Source organism: Salvelinus alpinus, chromosome 3 (assembly GCF_045679555.1).
Source record: "Salvelinus alpinus chromosome 3, SLU_Salpinus.1, whole genome shotgun sequence".
Taxonomy (NCBI): Eukaryota; Metazoa; Chordata; class Actinopteri; order Salmoniformes; family Salmonidae; genus Salvelinus; species Salvelinus alpinus.
In genome coordinates, this window is record NC_092088.1 from 36,270,397 (window position 1) to 36,289,217 (window position 18,821).

At 41.3% G+C, this 18,821-nt stretch overlaps 1 protein-coding gene across 3 annotated transcripts in view; it reads right to left on the reverse strand.

Annotated features, from left to right (window-relative positions):
• The window catches only part of wdfy4 (WDFY family member 4), a 199,370-nt gene that overhangs the window by 32,455 nt on the left and 148,094 nt on the right, over nt 1-18,821 (reverse strand). For all 3 annotated transcript variants that reach the window (XM_071392623.1, XM_071392622.1, XM_071392624.1), the window contains exons 51-58: nt 13,337-13,379; nt 12,981-13,100; nt 11,378-11,495; nt 11,034-11,143; nt 8,278-8,428; nt 8,111-8,202; nt 3,200-3,424; nt 2,913-3,033 (exon numbers count right to left, since the gene is read on the reverse strand). In XM_071392623.1, the coding sequence (XP_071248724.1) occupies nt 2,913-3,033; nt 3,200-3,424; nt 8,111-8,202; nt 8,278-8,428; nt 11,034-11,143; nt 11,378-11,495; nt 12,981-13,100; nt 13,337-13,379 (980 nt within the window). The remainder of the gene's footprint in view (nt 1-2,912; nt 3,034-3,199; nt 3,425-8,110; nt 8,203-8,277; nt 8,429-11,033; nt 11,144-11,377; nt 11,496-12,980; nt 13,101-13,336; nt 13,380-18,821) is intronic.

Here is an 18,821-nt window from a genome sequence, read left to right on the forward strand (position 1 = left end):
TGGGACTTTTCTATTGCGCTTGAGGCTTCCTGACAGCCGTTGGAAAGTGCGGAGAGGTAACACCTCTCCTTCTGTGCTGCTTTACCGTCTGCAAGCGAGTGAGCTGCACGACATATCAGTCCACAATTCGTGCCTACAGTTGCCCCGGGTTCTCCTAGGTTACCTTGTTACCCTACCCCACCTTTTATGCACAAGGTTAGCAACAACTATGCTTTTTTTGCCTTAAGAGCTTGTGGTTTCCCACAAGGCGCTCTTCCTGTTTAAAAGGAACAGGAGCGTCTCCTCTGTTTGTGTCTAGTATGTGCTTTTACTTGGATGGAGCGAGAGTATTGGAGAAGAGCTAGAACTACCTCTTTGTTTCTTGGGCACCTACCTGCAAGGGGAGGCCTCTCTCTCACTTTCCTTTTGGGTAAAGGAGGATGTTATGTTGGAAAGAATGACAGCAAGGGTTGCGGCCCGGAAGGGCTCATTCCATCAGAAGTATGACCACTTCTTGGGCACTATTCGAAACCCTAGAGGTTGGTGGCACCTTAATTGGGGAGGACAGGCTCATGGTAATGCCTGCAGCGGAATTAGTGGAATGGTATCAAATACAACAAACACATGCTTTCCATGTGCTGATGCCATTCCATTAATTCTGTTCCATTATTATGAGCCGTCCTCACCTCAGCAGCCTCCGCTGGTCCAAAAGCATCTCCTTCAACAATAGATTTTCACTATGGCTATTTGAACCACACCTGATACATTTATGAGGTTTTTACCTGCTGGATGTCACTGCACTTTTGTTGGTGCATACTTCCTTAGTGTCAGAGCTTCTGAAGGGTGATAGTGTTGGAAATAGTCTGGCTTTGGAGAGCATGTCTCGATACGGGGGTAGTCTATATCCCCATAGTGAGATATCAAAACAATATATTTCAAATAGAATTTAGCTTTACTTGCATAACCATGGTTTTATGATAATATGAGTGAGATATTTCACTGTGTTTCCTTGCTCTGCTAGAGCGCAATGAAGATAGGCATGATAGAGAATGATCAGTCTGTCTGTCTCCAACAGACTGTGATTGGTACTTCAGTTATAGAATCCACTAAAGCAAATCCCCATAGTGAGATATCTCACACATATTATCAGAACCAGGGTTACGCAAATAACAGTACAGTTTAAATTTAGCTATTGATTTGAATTGTTTTTTCTTTAGTATTTGGCACCATTTTGATTTGAGTAGGTTTAGTCCTTGAGCCGATTGAATTGCTGTTATTCCTGACGATATAATATAGACTGATAGACCGAGTTATTCAGTGATTCAGACAATCATACTGTCACCCGTTTTCTTTGTCTTGCAGTTATGTGGATGTTATGGGTGGCCTTTATACGACTCCCCTAAAACTCGTTTCAGGCAGCAGGTAACCTATTGGTTAGAGGTTGGACTAAAAATATGTCGTTCTGCCCCTGAACAAGGCAGTTAACCCACTGTTCCTAGGCAGCCGTCATTGAAAATAAGAATTTGTTCTTAATAAATAAAGCTAATTTTTTTTTAACTCCATAGAATCTCCTCAAGTTATTTCAGTCTCAGCCTCCAGTCTGTGTGAACCAGGTTGCAAGCTCCCACCAGATTGTTTGTATCTGTGCTATATTTTTATGGAAAGATTTCCTTCGTAAACTTAGGTGGCGTAGTATCGGCTACACTTATTCTCTGCCACCTACCACCAAGTACATGGATCAAATTACCTGGGAAAATAATAATAACAGTCCTACTTCAAAACCATCACATTAAAGAGTTCCCCAACTTCTGCTGAATTTCATTAAATTAAATTAATATCCCATATTGCATTGCAGACCATACACTGCCAACCTGCCCTAGGGGATACACATACACTTTCATAAGGATCAGGATGTTTGTGTATCTGGCTTCCTGTAATTGTGCCTTTAATTGATCTGCTCCAACCTGGATGGGAAAAATATTTATTTTCCTATCGCCACCTTTACCTTCCAAATCCCCTGGAAGCAGAAAGAGCCTGGAGAATGTTTCAGCATTACCCTTAATAATATCCTTGAATATCACCTTCTCTCTATTCATCTCTACATGCTACTTGATCAGACAACACTCTGAGATGTAATATGCAGGAAGGTATGCATCGCCTCAACATACACACACATTCATCTCATCTCCTTTAGAATGGCTATTTCAATTATTATGCAAGGCTTCACTGGTGGGTCCATCTCCATACTGTAGGTCCTTAGTAGCAGATCTGTGTGTGTGTGTGTGTGTGTGCTGTTTCTAAGTCCGTCTGGGTAAATTACCCTATGAAGAGTGTCTAGCCAGCCTCTTCCTATTGCTCCCTATGGACCTGGCCCATCTAGTATATAAAATAATTGAGGAACGCTGTTAGATAAAATAATTGAGGTACAAAAACGTTATTTTGAAATAATAAGGTGAATGAAAATGATTAAATACAGGAGTCTTTCTTGCGTACACACACTGCTTACGCTCGCGCTTCTGTATACAAGTCTAGTTCTTTGTAACGCCTTTTAAATATTAACAACAGGAGATTGGTGGCACCTTAATTGGGGAGGACGGGCTCATAGCAATGGCTGGAACTGAATTTTTGGGATGGTGATCGAACTCATCAAGCACATGGTTTCCATGGGTTTGATACCATTCCATTCATTATTATGAGACGTCCTCCTCTCAGCAGCCTTCTGTGATTTCCACATAGTACTGCAAACTATTTTTCCCCACAGGGACAATAAAGTCAGAAAAGTAAAGCACAGCACTTCTGATTCTACTGTTTTGGGGTATTGTTAGGGAAGTGCTTGGATACGGTTTGTGTGGGATTGAATAGTGCTAGACAGTGTTGAGAGTGGTACAGAGGGTTTGAGTAATGTTATGATAGTGTTATAGTTGGAACTTTACCTTTGAATGGTTGAATGGAGGGTTTGAGCTTGTCCAGTCTGAAGAAAAAAGGGGTTGGCTGGGCGGGTGCTGATCCCTCCTTTTTGGAGCCGGCACGAGGAGGGTGGGGCTTGTTGAACAGCTGAGGGTCAAAGGGTAGATGTCATTCATAGAGACAACCCTCACTTTGGCCATCACTGGCTAAATCTGGCACAAACCAAGAGCCAACTGAAATATACCCAATTTCTACAACCAGTAACTCCAAGATATGTGTAATGGTAGATTGTCAAGGCTTCTATCCTTCCTACCTGTTTGGGAACCTGTCCAAAGTTATTGACGTATCCCTGGATGGTGCTCTTGATAAGGGGGTCTCTGAGTGCATCCTGCCCCCCTGTCCTTTTCCCTCTCTGTGCGTAGAAGTAGGGGTGGAATGTGTTGAGGGACTCTACAGCGGCTGCTCCCTGCTGGCAGTGCCCAAAGATCAGGTCGATCCACAGGTGGAGGTGGGAGCTAACATATTCACTCTCCAGAGCCTGGGGGACAGAGCAAAATAGTAAGATACAACACAAACGCACATGCATTTACATTTTACATTTAAGTCATTTAGCAGACGCTCTTATCCAGAGCGACTTACAAATTGCACCCATGCACCCACGTACAGTGGTTCTTCCTGTAAAATTTGTGTCATACTGCAACACACCTTGCGGGCTGCCGCAGAATTCTATGGCACGTTATTTAATTGTCAGCCATTGTTGCCATTAATGCTAGTTAGTGCTAGTTTGACCACGAGAGGGCATCTTTGAGAAGCATGACTTTTTGTAATATTGGCTGTACTAGAGAATTTAAAAACTTTTTTGTAAGAACATAGTATATGGGATTGATTTGAAATTTAACTTAAAAAGTTTGATTAACATTATAGTGTTTCTATTCCAAGAAAAATGAAAAACGAAACCCTGGCACTGTACAACATGACCGTTTCCACACCGTAATTGTAGGCTAACCAATACCCAAACAGCGATTCAGTGAAAATAAAAATCTCATTGATTTATCAAGACAAGTCCCATGCTTGTCTCAGAGCAGCGTGAAACGGTGCTAAAACAGTTACCCGGTAGGCTATTGCTTCAAATCCTATTATAACAATTGGATGATGGCGGGCCAGAACATAATAAGTATATAATATTAGCACAATTATTTGGCCTACCCTACAAATGTAGCATGTTCAACACATATGATTAGTGCATAATAAATTCAGTGACAATAAGTTAATAATTTTGATCCGATTACGCTCATAAAATCACTGTCTCTATTCAATTATTATTATTTCTCTGTGCATTGATTGGTGGGGAAAAACAGGTCTACGTAGACTACTGTAGGCTACACAATTTTTTTAACGTCCACATTTGTTCAGAACAATTTGCTTGATAGCAAGATAAAATGTTGCTCTCAAAAAGTATCAAGAAGAAAGGGGGATAATGAAAATCTAAGTTCCAGAGAAGAATGTACGCATTCATCTCTCCATCTTTTCCCAATGCCAAGCCAGTGTGTCTTATTTCTAATGAAAATATTGCTTTTTGCAAATAATTCAATCAGACGAATTATGAATCTAAGCATAGAACTTTCAGTGGTCTTTCCAACCCATATAGAGGCCCGACGCAGAAACATTGAAATGTTAACCGCAAGCTGCACACACAGCTTTTTTTGCGGATATATTCTGTAACTTAAACGGGTTAAATCTGCAGCTACAAGGAAGAGGGAAACAGTCGTGGACATGGTGGAGAAATTTGAGGCCTTTACTAAGAAGCTTGAGTTGTTCGATTTGGACTCGTCATCTGGAAGGCTACTGCACTTCAGCACACTGAAGAAACGACAGGAAGAGGGACCAGGCCGCAGCATTGTCACAGAGGTGATGGAAGATTTCATCAAGCAGCTGAGGGACAACTTATAGCAATATTTTGTTATGTTTAGGCCTATTTACATAGGCCTAAACATAACTAAATATTTATATTTATATTATTGTACCTAATGTTGGCTGTTAGGCTAAATTAATTTTTTTCTTCTCCAAATGCAGACAATGACCCAAAACACACTGCCGCCCGGGTTTGCATTGCAAATGAGGGCATAAACTAGCTCAAGACGCCAGCAGAGTAAGTAGACCTTTATGTTGTAAAATATAAATAAATAAAAGACCTACAACACCTACGGTAGGCCTACAGTATATCTCAAAATATGTATTTCATCTCTACATGTGTAGGTCTCCTGATTTAAATCAAATCAGCATCAGCTGATTCAGCATCAGCTGAAAACATGAGTCCGTAACTCTGCCAAGCCTACAGTACAAGCAAAGATGAACTGGTTTTATTTTATATTTATTTAACTAGGCAAGTCAGTTAAGAACAAATCCGTATTTACAATGACAGCCTACGAACAGTGGGTTACCTGCCTTGTTCAGGGGCAGAATGACAGATGTTTACCTTGTCAGCTTGGGGATTTGATCTAGCAACTTTTTGGTTACTGGCCCAATGCTCTAACCACTAGGGTACCTGCCACCCCAACTGGTGAAGACCATCAAGATGTTTTGGCTTGAGAAATTGCCGATACAACAATGCAACAAATACATTGATCATCTCAGCAAGGTTTGACCTGTGGTCGTGAAACTGGGGGGAAGTGCAACTAAAATGTAGTTTGAATAAACATCTGCTTTTTGAATGTATTTTTTCTCTTTAGTTTATTAATGAAAGCATAAAGATGTTGATGAAGAACTGTTGGGGGATTTTCGCACCTACAGCAGCTGGGCTATGAAGAGTTGTGTGTCAATTCATAAACCATGTGAGTTGGAATCTCTTCCCATCTATTTTGCAATCTATATGGTTCTCCGATATTTTGCGGTTGCATGAGGTCTTGAGTTAGAAATGTAACACTTTAGAGTACTTAACCATCGAATACATTGCAAATTGGGGGATTTTCACACCTACAGTAGCCGGGCTATGAAGAGTCTATTGTCCTGCTTATAGGAAACATTGCTTGTATGATGGGCTACACTTGCTACAGTACTACAGTACATGTGAAAAACAGGCGTTCGGAAACCTGTTTTCAAAATGCCTCCAGCTGTCCATCACTACTGTAAATAAAAACACAGCATCTTGTTTACATTCTTTATTGTAACCACAATGTCACAAATAATTTGCATCTACCTTTCCAATTACTTTTAGAGTTTGGGGTTTACAAATGTGCACTGTGAGAATATCTAATAATAATAATCGCTTTGTAAATAAGGATGCATTATGAAAAAGGAAAATGACATGCGCAAGAGACGGTGGTAATATTTTTCCTTTTAGAGACTATAATACTGTACATGGCGTCCAGGTCATTTTCGTTTCTCTTAGAATTAAAACCTTAGTGTTACAACAGTTTTAGTAAGTAATATGCTACAATCCAGTAACAGCTTGTTCTGATCAAGTAGGGTGGAAAAACTAGGTGTCTTTTTTTGGGTGTGCGTGCAAGACAGAGGACAAGGAATTCTTACACTATTGTTCAGGGGGAACGGAAAATGTTGTGTCAATTCATAAAACGTGCCATTGAAAATCTCTTCCCAATTATTTTGCAATCTATATGGTTCTCAGCCTTGGGACCCAAAAGCATAATCAGTGCTCTAACTCCCCCTTGCGGTGGTCTGGAGCATTGAAGCAGTGACGCAGGGTATTGTACTAAACCACAAATTACCTCTATGTCCCGCAGCATAATCTCAAAAGTTTTAGTTGAGCAACCACTGTATGAACATACGGATGGATGGACGGACGGACAGACACACAAGCGCACACACACACAGTAATATAAATGCACTCAAGAAACATCCAATTCTTTGTTGACTGGCATTTACAGTATAGTTGGATATATGAAAATGTACGAGGAGGACCTTCTAGCCACATACAAACCAGGAGCAACTCAGATAGGAGAGTTAACCCTGAAACCATCATTCATCTGCAACAGTATGAGACACAAACAAATCTAAGCCTTTTACAACCTCTGAATTATAACTCAGTGTGAAAAAGGAAACAGAAACTCGTTAGAAAGCCCAGTATCTATCAGATTACTCAGGTGTGATTTCCTACATAAATCCATTTAAAAGTGAGGAGCAGGAGAATGTTGTGAGCTAATACTCTCATCACGACCGAATCACAGAATTACAGAATCATTTGCCTTGAATTAGCTTGAATTAGAGACATGTTTTGAACATTAGAAATAGTGGACATTATGACCAGAAGTCTCCGTTAAGGAGACCTTAATAACAACAGATCTCAGTCTCATAACTGCTTTCTATTGTTCATATTGTTCCATATGGAGTTCATTTGCATATCAGGAAGGAAAAAACATGCAGCTAAAACAGCTAATTTGGTGGGAATTGGAGGCAATATGAGATTTTATGAGATTACAGACTGATAAAGACCATACAGGCCTGGAGTGGAGGGGAGGGGGAGGAAATATAGCGAGAGAAAAAGAGAGAGAAAAATAGAGAGAGAGAATGAGAGAGAGAGAGAGAGAGAGAGAGAGAGAGAGAGAGAGAGAGAGAGCAGGCATTCATCCCGAGTGTCAGGCAGTAGTAACAGAGTTATGAGAGAGTGTATTGTGCGTGTTCTTAATGGCTCTGAAAAGCCTGTTATCCTGTAATGCCAGTGGTTTTAAACACAGTAAAACAAGCCTTTAACCTATTTATAATAGGCATTTCTTGATTAGCACAACAAGAGCTGATTATCTATTTCAGTGCAGAAAATAATTCCACTCTTTCTGGTTCAACCCCGGGCCCAACTTAAGGGGACAGCATGAATGTTTACCCCTTTCTTTAACATTGTTAAGAAGTGACTGGGCCTAAAGAATAAGGGATGTCTCCACTAAGATGGATAACAGCTAAAACACTAGCACACTGAGAGCAGTCAGTCCTAAAAATATAGAATTAGAATGACAAGAACCGACATCCCCCATCCCTGTGCTATCTCCAGCCATTGTGCTCTCAAGAAAGGGACTTAACCCCTAAACTTCTCCAGGGGTGATGCACTGTGGGTGTTTGTGGGAATGTTTCTCAGGTGAAAAATACAAAAAATATAAATGTAACAGTAAATGTTTCATCTTACTGTACTTCTTGTATTCATGGCAACTTTACATGGTCGGCAGACTATCAGATATGTTTGGTGTACAACTAACAGCATGCGTGAAAGCCAACTGACCTCTCGGTGAACTCTGATGAACTCCCGGGGGTCTCCCTTAGCCCAGGGAGGGAGGACAACGTCCCCTAGAGTGGTACCATCCTGCATACAGCCTGGAGACACACACACAACCATCTTCAGAATACATATTCACCGTCAAAATACACACACACACACACACTACACACCTAGTTTGAAGTGGTTTGTGTTAACCAGGAAGTCAGGTAGGTAGTAGAACTCTGGGATCAGCTCTCTGACATCACTCATGTTGTCTCTGGAGGCAGAGTCCCAGTCCTTCTTCACGCTATGGAACATCCTCTCTGCTATGTCATACCCTCCCTGAGAGAAAGAGAGACAGGGAGAGAGACAGAGAGAGAGACACAGAGAGAGAGAAAGACATCAACTTTAGCTGTCTACTCAGTCACTCACACAGGCATGTCATTGTTACTTAAGCTACCTGTACCTTTGTGTGGCTGGATTGACATAAGAAGTGGGTAAGAATGTACAGTATGTCCGCGTGCTCTTGCGTGCACACATGCGTGCACATGTGTGCGTAATGGCAGAAGATGCAGCGTTTTTCATTGCAAACCAAACTTTGGAATAGAAACATTTAATAAAGTAACCTAAACCATATTAAACACGTTTCATTTTATTACTTTGGAGAGAGGAAATATCTGCCAGACGCTGACTGAAGATTTTAATTTTTCCATAAAATCCTCTAACCTCCTGATAGAGATGCCATGAGGAGGAATGTAATTTACTGCAAAACAATTACCTTCATTCAATGAGAATAACACCCATACTGGCTAAACTCTGTTAGGGACATAAATCAAGTTATAGATATTACTGCAACTGCACATACTAGTCTGGGGTTGGAAGGAAAAAGTGAGCACTGTGTTTTCAACAAGCTAATATCTTGATTGTTTTATTGTTTGATGATGACTATCAAATATGCAGACCTTCTCATTATCATCAATTGGATTCCTAGACTGGAAATCAGCAGCTTTTACAACCAAATGGGATTCTTCTTTTGTTTTGTAATGCTACCACATTTATTAGCTTAATATACACTGAACAAATATATAAACACAACATATAAAGTGTTGGTCCCATGTTTAATGAGCTGAAAAAAAAGATCCCAGAAAAGTTCCATAGGCACAAAAATATTATTTCTCTCACATTTTGTCCACAAATGTGTTTACATCCCTGTTAGCGAGCATTTCTCCTTTGCCAAGATAATCCATCCACCTGACAGGTGTGGCATATCAAGAAGGTGATTAAACATATCAAGGCATATCAAGAAGCTGATTAAACAGCACCTTGTGCTGGGGACAATAAAAGGCCACTCTGAAATGTGCCGTTTTGTCACACCACACAATGCCACAGATGTCTCAAGTTTTGAGGGCATGCTGACTGCAGGAATGTTAACCAGAGCTTTTTGCAGATAATTTAATGTTAATTTCTCTACCTTAAGCCGACTCCAAAGTCGCTTTAGAGAATTTGGCAGTACGTCCAACCGGCGCCGTGTGTGCGAGCAGTTTGCTGATGTCAACATTGTGAATAGAGTGCCCCATGGTGGAGGTTGGGTTATGGTTGGGCAGGCATAAGCTACGGACAATGAACACAATTGCATTTTATCAATGGCAATTTCCTGTGGCCCGTTGTTGTGCCATTCATCCGCTGTCATCACCTCATGTTTAAGCATGATAATGCACGGCCCCATGTCGCAAGGATCTGTACACAAATCCTGAAAGCTGAAAATGTCCCAGTTCTTCCATGGCCTACATACTCACCAGACATGTCACCCATTGAGCACGTTTGGGATGCTCTGGATTGACATGTACGACAGTGTGTGTCAGTTCTGGCCAATATCCAGCAACTTCGCACAGCCATTGAAAAGGAGTGGGAGAACATTCCACAATCAACAGCCTGATCAACTCTATGAAAAGTGTGGTGGTCACACCAGATACTGACCAACAGATGCATATCTGTATTCCCAGTCATGTGAAATCCATCGGGTTTAATGGGTCTGATTTATTTATTTCAATGGACTGATTTCCTTATACGAACTGTAACTCAGTAAAATCGTTGAAATTGTTGCATATTTTTGCTCAGTATTTATTGAAATCTCAATTTCAATAAAATCTCAGTTTCTAAATTAAAAAGTTGATATGGAATCCAGCGAGTCCAAAATAAGGAGGCAGTCATTAAAGACATGCTCCGCAACTTTGGTAGTTCATACATGCATAATCTATGAGCAGAATTATTGTTTTACCTCAATTAGCCACAAAATCTCTAGTTTAAAAGCGACTGTTTTTCTGGAAGCTGTGCTGCACCATTTTCCCTACATTTTCCCCAACATGGGCCAGCCCCCTTGCAATTCCAGTTCTAGCCAATGAGCTTCAGCGCCTTGCCATTTGAGTGACAGCTAACAAGATGTACATACAGCAGAGCGAAAGAGAGAGAGAGCAATGACGTGGTGCACATATGTGACGTAGTACGCAATTTTCAGGAACCACTTTTTGCTTGTGAGCGCTACTTTCAGAACTACTGGCTAAAAAGTATACAAAAGTACCGGAGAATCTTTTTTAGAAGGATTATTCGTTTTATGACATCTACAGGAAAGCCAGAAATACTATTTCGACATTTTCTGGTAAAATATTTGTTATATTTAATGTACTGTTCTTGCTATTTAGCTCAGCATACACCAATAAAACAGTACTATGGAAAAAAGAGCTACAGTATGTACAGGCCTCTGTTCCAGCCTAGCACGAATACAACTTCAACTGACCAACTGGCTGAATCAGGTGTGTTAGGGTTGGTCTGGAAAAAAAGCCTGCACACCCTGTAGCTCTCCAGGACCTTGGTTGAAAAACACTGGCCAGTGGGGGCACATGCCAAGATGTAATGAGCCAATCAGAGCAGCTGACCCTTGACCTCTCACCTGTAGGGTCAGAAAGGTGTGTGAGAAGGGTTCCATCCGAACGAGGAAGGACGACACGATGATGGCCGAAGAATAGTGGGTACAGTAGTGACACCTCACTGCCAGGTCACCTAGAATAGCCAAAATACTCAGCCATGAATCACCAATACAACACAAAATGCATCCTGTAATGAACTATGAGAAAATCATGTGATTTGACACTGTATTGCTTCAGATTGTAGGCCTCGCATGTTAAATATCAGTGATGTTAGAACTGTGGGCAGTGTAATGTGAAATTAAAGTGTTGAGTTGTTGCAGTAGGGGTATGTATTAGTACAACATCAGCACATGGTATGGTACACTACCGTCACTATTTTCCACTTCATTAAATCTCTGAATAAACATGTCTCTCCTCTTCTCTGTCTGGGCTCCCATTGGTTTCGAGAGGTCACGAAATGTCGCCGGTTTGTTCAGATCCAGGGTCTATCAATAAATAGTACATGACATGTAAATATGCAATCAATAATATAACAATTCACCCTTCGCTAAGCCCTGTCCCCTTGGTTACTGCTGCAACCTCGATCAAAGTTTTCCCAGGAAGCCCAATAGCCGTTTCAAACCACTGGAGAAAACCCCTCACAATGATAGTAAACTATGTTTTTAATACACAATGAAATTAAACAGACTACCCCTTGCTAATCAGGAGCCTCTCGAGCATGTTGTGGTGGACTGTCATTATAATTGCTTCACATGAACCTGGTAAAATAAAGTTTGTAGGGCGGTGAGCCACTGGATGGCTCTGAATGCACGGTCAGCTGACCACTTTTGGAGCCAACTCAAATCGTATCCTCCTGATGTCGACAGCATAACTACCATAAAGAGCCGGGTCATTCCACGAATAGAGAGCCTATCATGTCCTTCAAACATTATTTGTGTAAATACTGATAAAACACTTGGATCACATACATCTATGCTCTAACTAAACCATGTTAGAAATTCCAATAGCAGTGTGTTTTCATTTTAAAAAATCCCATTATTGGCATGTCCCACATCCTGTTTGTCCAACTTCTAGAAAGATTTTAAATCCGTTAACCCCAAGATTTTCCCTACATTTTCCCCATCATTGTAAAGCCCTAGTTATTTACTTATTTAAAGATACACTATATAGAAATCGCTCTGCCATTTCCTGGTTGCTAAAATTTGAATATTTAGCCTAATTTCAGTTTGTGACAAAACAAGCAAGTATAATGCAGAGAATCATTGTACCATCTAAACCGCTGGGAAATATATTTTCCATAACCCAAAATATTATATTTTAAGCTGTTTGAAGCTGGTGTACAAAACTGAAAGTAAAAGTTGCACAAACAAAACTTAAGAATGGGAAGCATAGAAATAGTACAAATAGAACAGTTCTACCACTTCTTAGACTTTCTTTCAATGAGAGTGATAGATTTATAACAAAAATTTCTATGTGAATTTGGTTGGGTCGCCCAAAAAGTTAGATATTGCAGCTTTAATGTGAATAGTGATTAATTTACATTTGTCCCTCAGGTTTAAGGTCATCCCTGTAAAGTGAACTGAACTCTTGTTTCAATTTGGTAAAACTTGAATTTTGTACACTATTTGGCCATTTTCTGGTGTTTTATGTTGGAAAACTGAGTGCGTCGGAGCATAACACTATTACATATAGATAGATAGGCTAGGAATGTTTTAACAAGTTCATATTTTTGGTTAAACTTGCATTCAATTGCCCCTCCCTGATGCACACGCTTCCATATAGTCCTTTTTCTTAATTTAAGTTCTTGAGATTGGAAATCATGCTTGTTATTAAGTTGAACATGTGCTCTTTATGACAAAATTAGGTTAAATAAGTAGTTACACAGCCAGTATTATTACAGATATGAGACATACAGAGACAGAGATGGACACAGAGAGAAAGACAGACAGACAGGCAGTATTACTCCTCACCTCCGACTTGTAGTCAGCTAGGACCCAGGGGAAGACGGGGTACTGCATGAGGTCACTATAGGTTCTACCAGCCAGAGTGTTCAAATGCATCAGGTACTCAAAATTACTAATGTCCCCACGCTGTCAGAGTAAAAGAACACAGACAAACACAATCTGTATTTAGATAATACTGCGCTGTCAGAGAGAACACACACATGCATGATATATCATGTTGATAATACTAGAAGATATTGAGAATATCAAAATATGATGTGTTTGCCACAATGTTCACAATAAATACAAAAGTTCTGTCAGTCATAGAAAAACAACTGAAGTTCTCAGTAGATCACTATCAATGATGTCAAACAGTACAGTACCTGCCATTTCACCTGAGTAGTCTTCTCCATCACTGGAGTCTTCCTGAACAACACAACAACAACAGAACATCAGAATATCAACTGTCAACTGCATTAAGCCACATCCACCAGTTTACATAGGCTACTCGACATGCTCATGTTAGTCATGACCTACAGTACCATTCAAAAGTTTGGACACACCTACTCATTCCAAGGTCTTTCTTTATTTGTACTATTTTCTACATTGTAGAATAATAGTGAAGACATCACAACTATGAAATAACACATATGGTATCATGTAGTAACCGACAAAGTGTTAAACAAATCAACAAATATTTTATATTAGAGATTCTTCAAAGTAGCCACCCTTCCCTTGATGACAGCTTTGCACACTCTTGGCATTCTCTCAACCAGCTTCACCTGGAATGCTTTTCCAACAGTCTTGAAGGAGTTCCCACATATTCTGTGAACTTGTTGACTGATTTTCCTTCATTCTGCGGTCCAACTCATCCCAAACCATCTCAATAGGGTTGAGGTCTTGTGATTGTGGAGGCCAAGTAATCTGGTGCAGCACTCCATCATTCTCATTCTTGGTCAAATAGCCCTTACATAGCCTGGAGGTGTGTTGGGTCATTGTCATGTTGAAAAACAAATGATAGTCCCACTAAGTGCAAAGCAGATGGAATGGAGTATCGCTGCAGAATGCTGTGGTAGCCATGCTGGTTAAATGTGCCTTGAATTCTAAATAAATCACAAACAGTGTCACCAGCAAAGCACCTCCACACCTCCTCCTCCATGCTTCACGGTGGGAACCACACGTGGAAATCATAAGTTCACCTACTCTGCGTCTCACAAATACACGGCAGTTGGAACCAAAAATCTAAAATTTGGACTCATCAGACCAAAGGACAGATTTCCACCGGTCTAATGTCCATTGCTTGTGTTTCTTGGCCCAAGCAAGTCTCTTCTTATTATTGGTGTCCTTTCGTAGTGGTTTCTTTGCAGCAATTCGACCACAAAGGCCGGATTCACGCAGTCTCCTCTGAACAGTTCATGTTGAGACGTATCTGTTACTTTAACTCTCTGAAGAATTTATTTGGGCTGCAATTTCCGAGGATGTTAACTCTAATGAACCTATCCTCTGCAGCAGAGGTAACTCTGGGTCTTCCATTCCTGTGGCGGTCCTCATGAGAGCCAGTTTCATCATACCGCTTGATGGTTTTTGCGACTGCACTTGAAGAAACTTTTAAAGTTCTTGAAATTTTCAGGATTGACTGACCATCATGTCTTAAAGTAATGATGTACTGTCATTGGACTTGGTCTTATACCAAATAGGGCTATCTTCTGTTTACCACCCATACCTTGTCACAACAACTGATTGGCCCAAACACATTTAAAGTAAGAATTTAACTAGGATTAATTTAAAACTATATTTAAACCAGTTTAAGAGTTAATCCATGTTGGTGCAACCCACCCTGAGAGTTAAACTTCAAACTTCAGAGCAGAGCAGTGGTGAGTGGGGAGAGGAGAGTTTGTGTGTGAGAGATAGTGTGTGTAAGAGAGTGTGTGTTACTGTATGTTAAAAAAAAAAAAAAAAAGGAGACCCAGCTGTAAGCATCTTTTAGGGTGTGTTAGGTGAGTTCTCAGAGTAGTGTATGTATCACGTTTCAGGTATGATCCAGATGCAGACCGTGTCGAAGAAACAAAAGTTTATTTCTAATGCGGAGCAGGCAAACGACAGGTCAAAGGCAAGCGGGGGTCAGTAATCCAGAGAGGGTGCAAAGGGTCCAGAACGCCAGGCGGTCTCAGGGTCAGGGCAGCCAGGGGTCAATAATCCAGTGAGGTGGGACAAGGTATAGAACGGCAGGCAAGCTCAGGGTCACGGCAGGCAGAAAGGTCAAAACAGGACCAAGAAACAGACAGGAGCAGGGGAATAAACGCTGGTAGGTTTCACGAAGAAAACAAACTGGCGACAGACAAACAGAGAAGACAGGTATAAATACACAGTGGATAATGGGGAAGATGGGCGACACCCGGAGGCGGGTGGAGACAAGCGCCAAGACATGTGAAACAGATCAGGGTGTGACAGAATGGTGTAGTGTAGTGGAGTAGTGTATTGTGCCATCTATGGGTTTACAGGGAATTTGTTTTTTTTGTACCCCAAGAATACACAAATCTTACATAGAATATGATCAGATCATAGAAGTTTCCTCTCCCACTGTTTTCTAATTCAACTGTAATATCATGATCATTAAGCCAGCGTTTAAAAGAGGGGGGGAGACCTGTCAACTACTGAGCACTACTCACACTAAATATCTCATTTTAACAACGAAAGCCTGAAATATAATCATTGTGATTAAGCTACACTGTGTCTATGGCAATCTGATTTGGGAGAACATTACATTTGAACTGTTGCTGAAATTTCCCTGCTGTAACACACGTGTCTGTCTCTGTCTCTGTCTCTGTCTCTGTCTCTGTCTCTGTCTCTGTCTCTGTCTCTGTCTCTGTCTCTGTCTCTGGGGCAGTAACATGGCTATAAAGTCAGTTGCTTAGTAACATCATTAAACAAGAGAAACCTTTTCCTGCCCTCCTCTGTAGAGGGATGGTGCGACTGGGGCGTTGAGAGAGACAGTGTGCATATTTCAGGACTTGACTCTACTCTAAATCTATTTATCCGCATACAAAAGGTGTTTTCAGGTTTGATACTACTATAAACTATACTCTGATGTAGGACACAAAGCATAACAACAGTAGGCCTACAGTGATTTGCAATTGCAAGATGCAGTGCAAGATGCATTTTCTAGGATTGTTAGGAACAGAAAGGGGAATGTTTTAAAAGGTGGAGATTGAGGCTGTGGCAGTCACAAATTTTAGTCAGCCTGTGATTGTCAAGCAAATAACTGGTAATTGACCATTAATTAACATAAACACATTTAGCATCTCCTGGCTTCCACACATTGCCTACAAGCCACTGATGAATCCATGTAATATAGCCTACACCTTCACAATAAATTCATTACTTATTTTAGACAGGTCTAAAGAAAAATTATATGAAGAAAATGTAGTCTATTTCAGGACTCTGAGTTGTCCTTATGTTAGGTCCTGGCCTGGCTATGCCATAAAGCTGTGGGCAACACTAGTTAATTTAGCAGACAAGATTTGCTTAGAATTCCTTGGCATTATTTTATATTATTTTATAGTATGAAGAATACAACTGAACAAATCTGAAAAAAATAGAAAGTATATTTTCTCCAAACGATTTGAGAGAGTGTGCACATGCGGCTATTCTGTGTTGAGCGGTTAACAAATAATTAGGTACTCCTATATGCTTAATTTAGAGTTATTAATGTAACTTTAGTTGTTCTACAAATGTTGGGCTACATGTTTTGATTTTTAATACATTGTAAGTCGCTGCCTGATGCAGACTCTAATGATGATTTGAAAAAAGTAGCTTGAAAGGCATAAACAGGCTTTACACACTTCATCAGTCTATCATTCACAATTTGACAACCACTTGATAATGCCTCACATTTCCCGGCGGAATCCCCTGCGTGTGCCCGTAATGCACCCTAAAAAAATCCATGCCTCTCCCTGAGTGCTGCGTAATCCAAAGTACCTCTCACTCACATAGCACTCCATCACGTGATCAGGTCTCTCTCATAAGCTATAAGTGAATACAGACACATCCGGGACACAACTACGCGCATCGTATTCCAACTCCGAGGTGCATATTGACAATTTTGGAAGAACTGTCCACATTTCCTTTTCGTCAGCCAACAAGATGAGTAGGCTTAACGAACACTAGCCTATGCCAATCTACTATCCCCCGTATTACAAAAGTTGACCTATTCTATTCTGTGCGAGAAATAAATATTCCAAACATAGTCTGGGACAGTTGTGGGGTGCAATAGATCCCAAGTTAATACAACCACTCGCATCAATGTTCCAAGATGGCGTAGCAGTGCAGACGAGGTTTGTCGTTCTCTCGTGTACTTTTTTGTATTTTTCTTCTTTTTTTGTATATATTTCTATTTATTTTCAATCTCTTTTCCATTTTTAAATTAAATATACCTTCCGGTAACCCGCCTCACCCAACGTGATACGGATCCTCTATTTTTTTTAGACCTTATAGTCAGAACCGCCATCAGAAGCTAACCAGCTAATTAGCTATTTAGTCATTGTCAGCCACTGCTAGCGGCCTTTACCTTCAACACAGACACCAGCCGTTTTTTAGCCTGGATAATACTTGCCAGCCTGCCAGTATCGGACTGTTTTCTCCACTACAACGCCGGATTCCTGCAGTAAGCCCTGGACCATTACTCCTGATCATCACAGCTAGCTAGCTGCCACCGAGTGACCCAGCCCCGAAGCTAGCTCTGAGCCAGGCCCACCTCCCGGCCTACTCAGTGATTACTCAGCTACACAGCTGTTGCCTCCCGGACTCTACCCCAACATGGCTAGAATCCACTACTCCACCAGATCCTTGCCATACGCTCTGGACCTTAACATCGGATCATCGCTGCTAGCTAGCTGCTACCGAGTGGCTATAGTGGCTAATGCCCCTGCCCCGAAGCTAGCACCAGTTAGCCACGAGACAGGCGCATCTCCCGGCTAGCAAACAAAATTACTACAACTACAATACCTCTTTCGCCATCGGACCTGGACCCTTTGTCGACACGGCGCCCTGCCGTACCACCACGACTGGTCTGCCGACGGAACTCCATCCACTGTGCCCTCAACCGGCCTTTGCCGGACGTCGGAGCAGATGCTTCTCCTAGCCCCGGCCTGCTAACTTTAAACGCTGTGTCTCCCGTGTGCTAGTGTAGTAACGACTACTGTTCCATCTATTGCTGTTCACTGGACCCTATGATCACTTGGCTACGTAGCTGATGCCTGCTGGACTGTTCATTAATCACGGTACTCCATGTTGTCTATTTTTTTGTTTATCTGTTGGCCCCAGCCTCGAACTCAGGCCCTGTGTATAGTTAACCGACCCTCTCTGCCCATTCATCACCATTTTACCTGTTGTTGTCTTAGCTGATTTGCTGTTGTTGTCTTACCCGTTGTTGTCTTAGCTAGCTCTCCCAATCAACACCTGTGATTGCTTTATGCCTCGCTTTATGTCTCTCTCAAATGTCAATATGCCTTGTATACTGTTGTTTAGGATAGTTATCATTGTTTTAGTTTACTGCGGTGCCCCTAGTCCCACTCAACATGCCTCAGATACCTCCTTTGCCCCACATCCCACACATGCGGTGTCCTCACCCAGCATAACTAGCGTGTCCAGAGATGCAACCTCTCTTATCATCACTCGGTGCCTGGGTTTACCTCCACTGTACCCGCACCCCACCATAACCCTGTCTGTATATTATGCCCTGAATCTATTCCACCATGTCCAGAAATCTGCTCCTTTTATTCTCTGTCCCCAACGCACTAGACGACCAGTTTTGATAGCCTTTAGCCGTACCCTCAACCTACTCCTCCTCTGTTCCTCGAGTGATGTGGA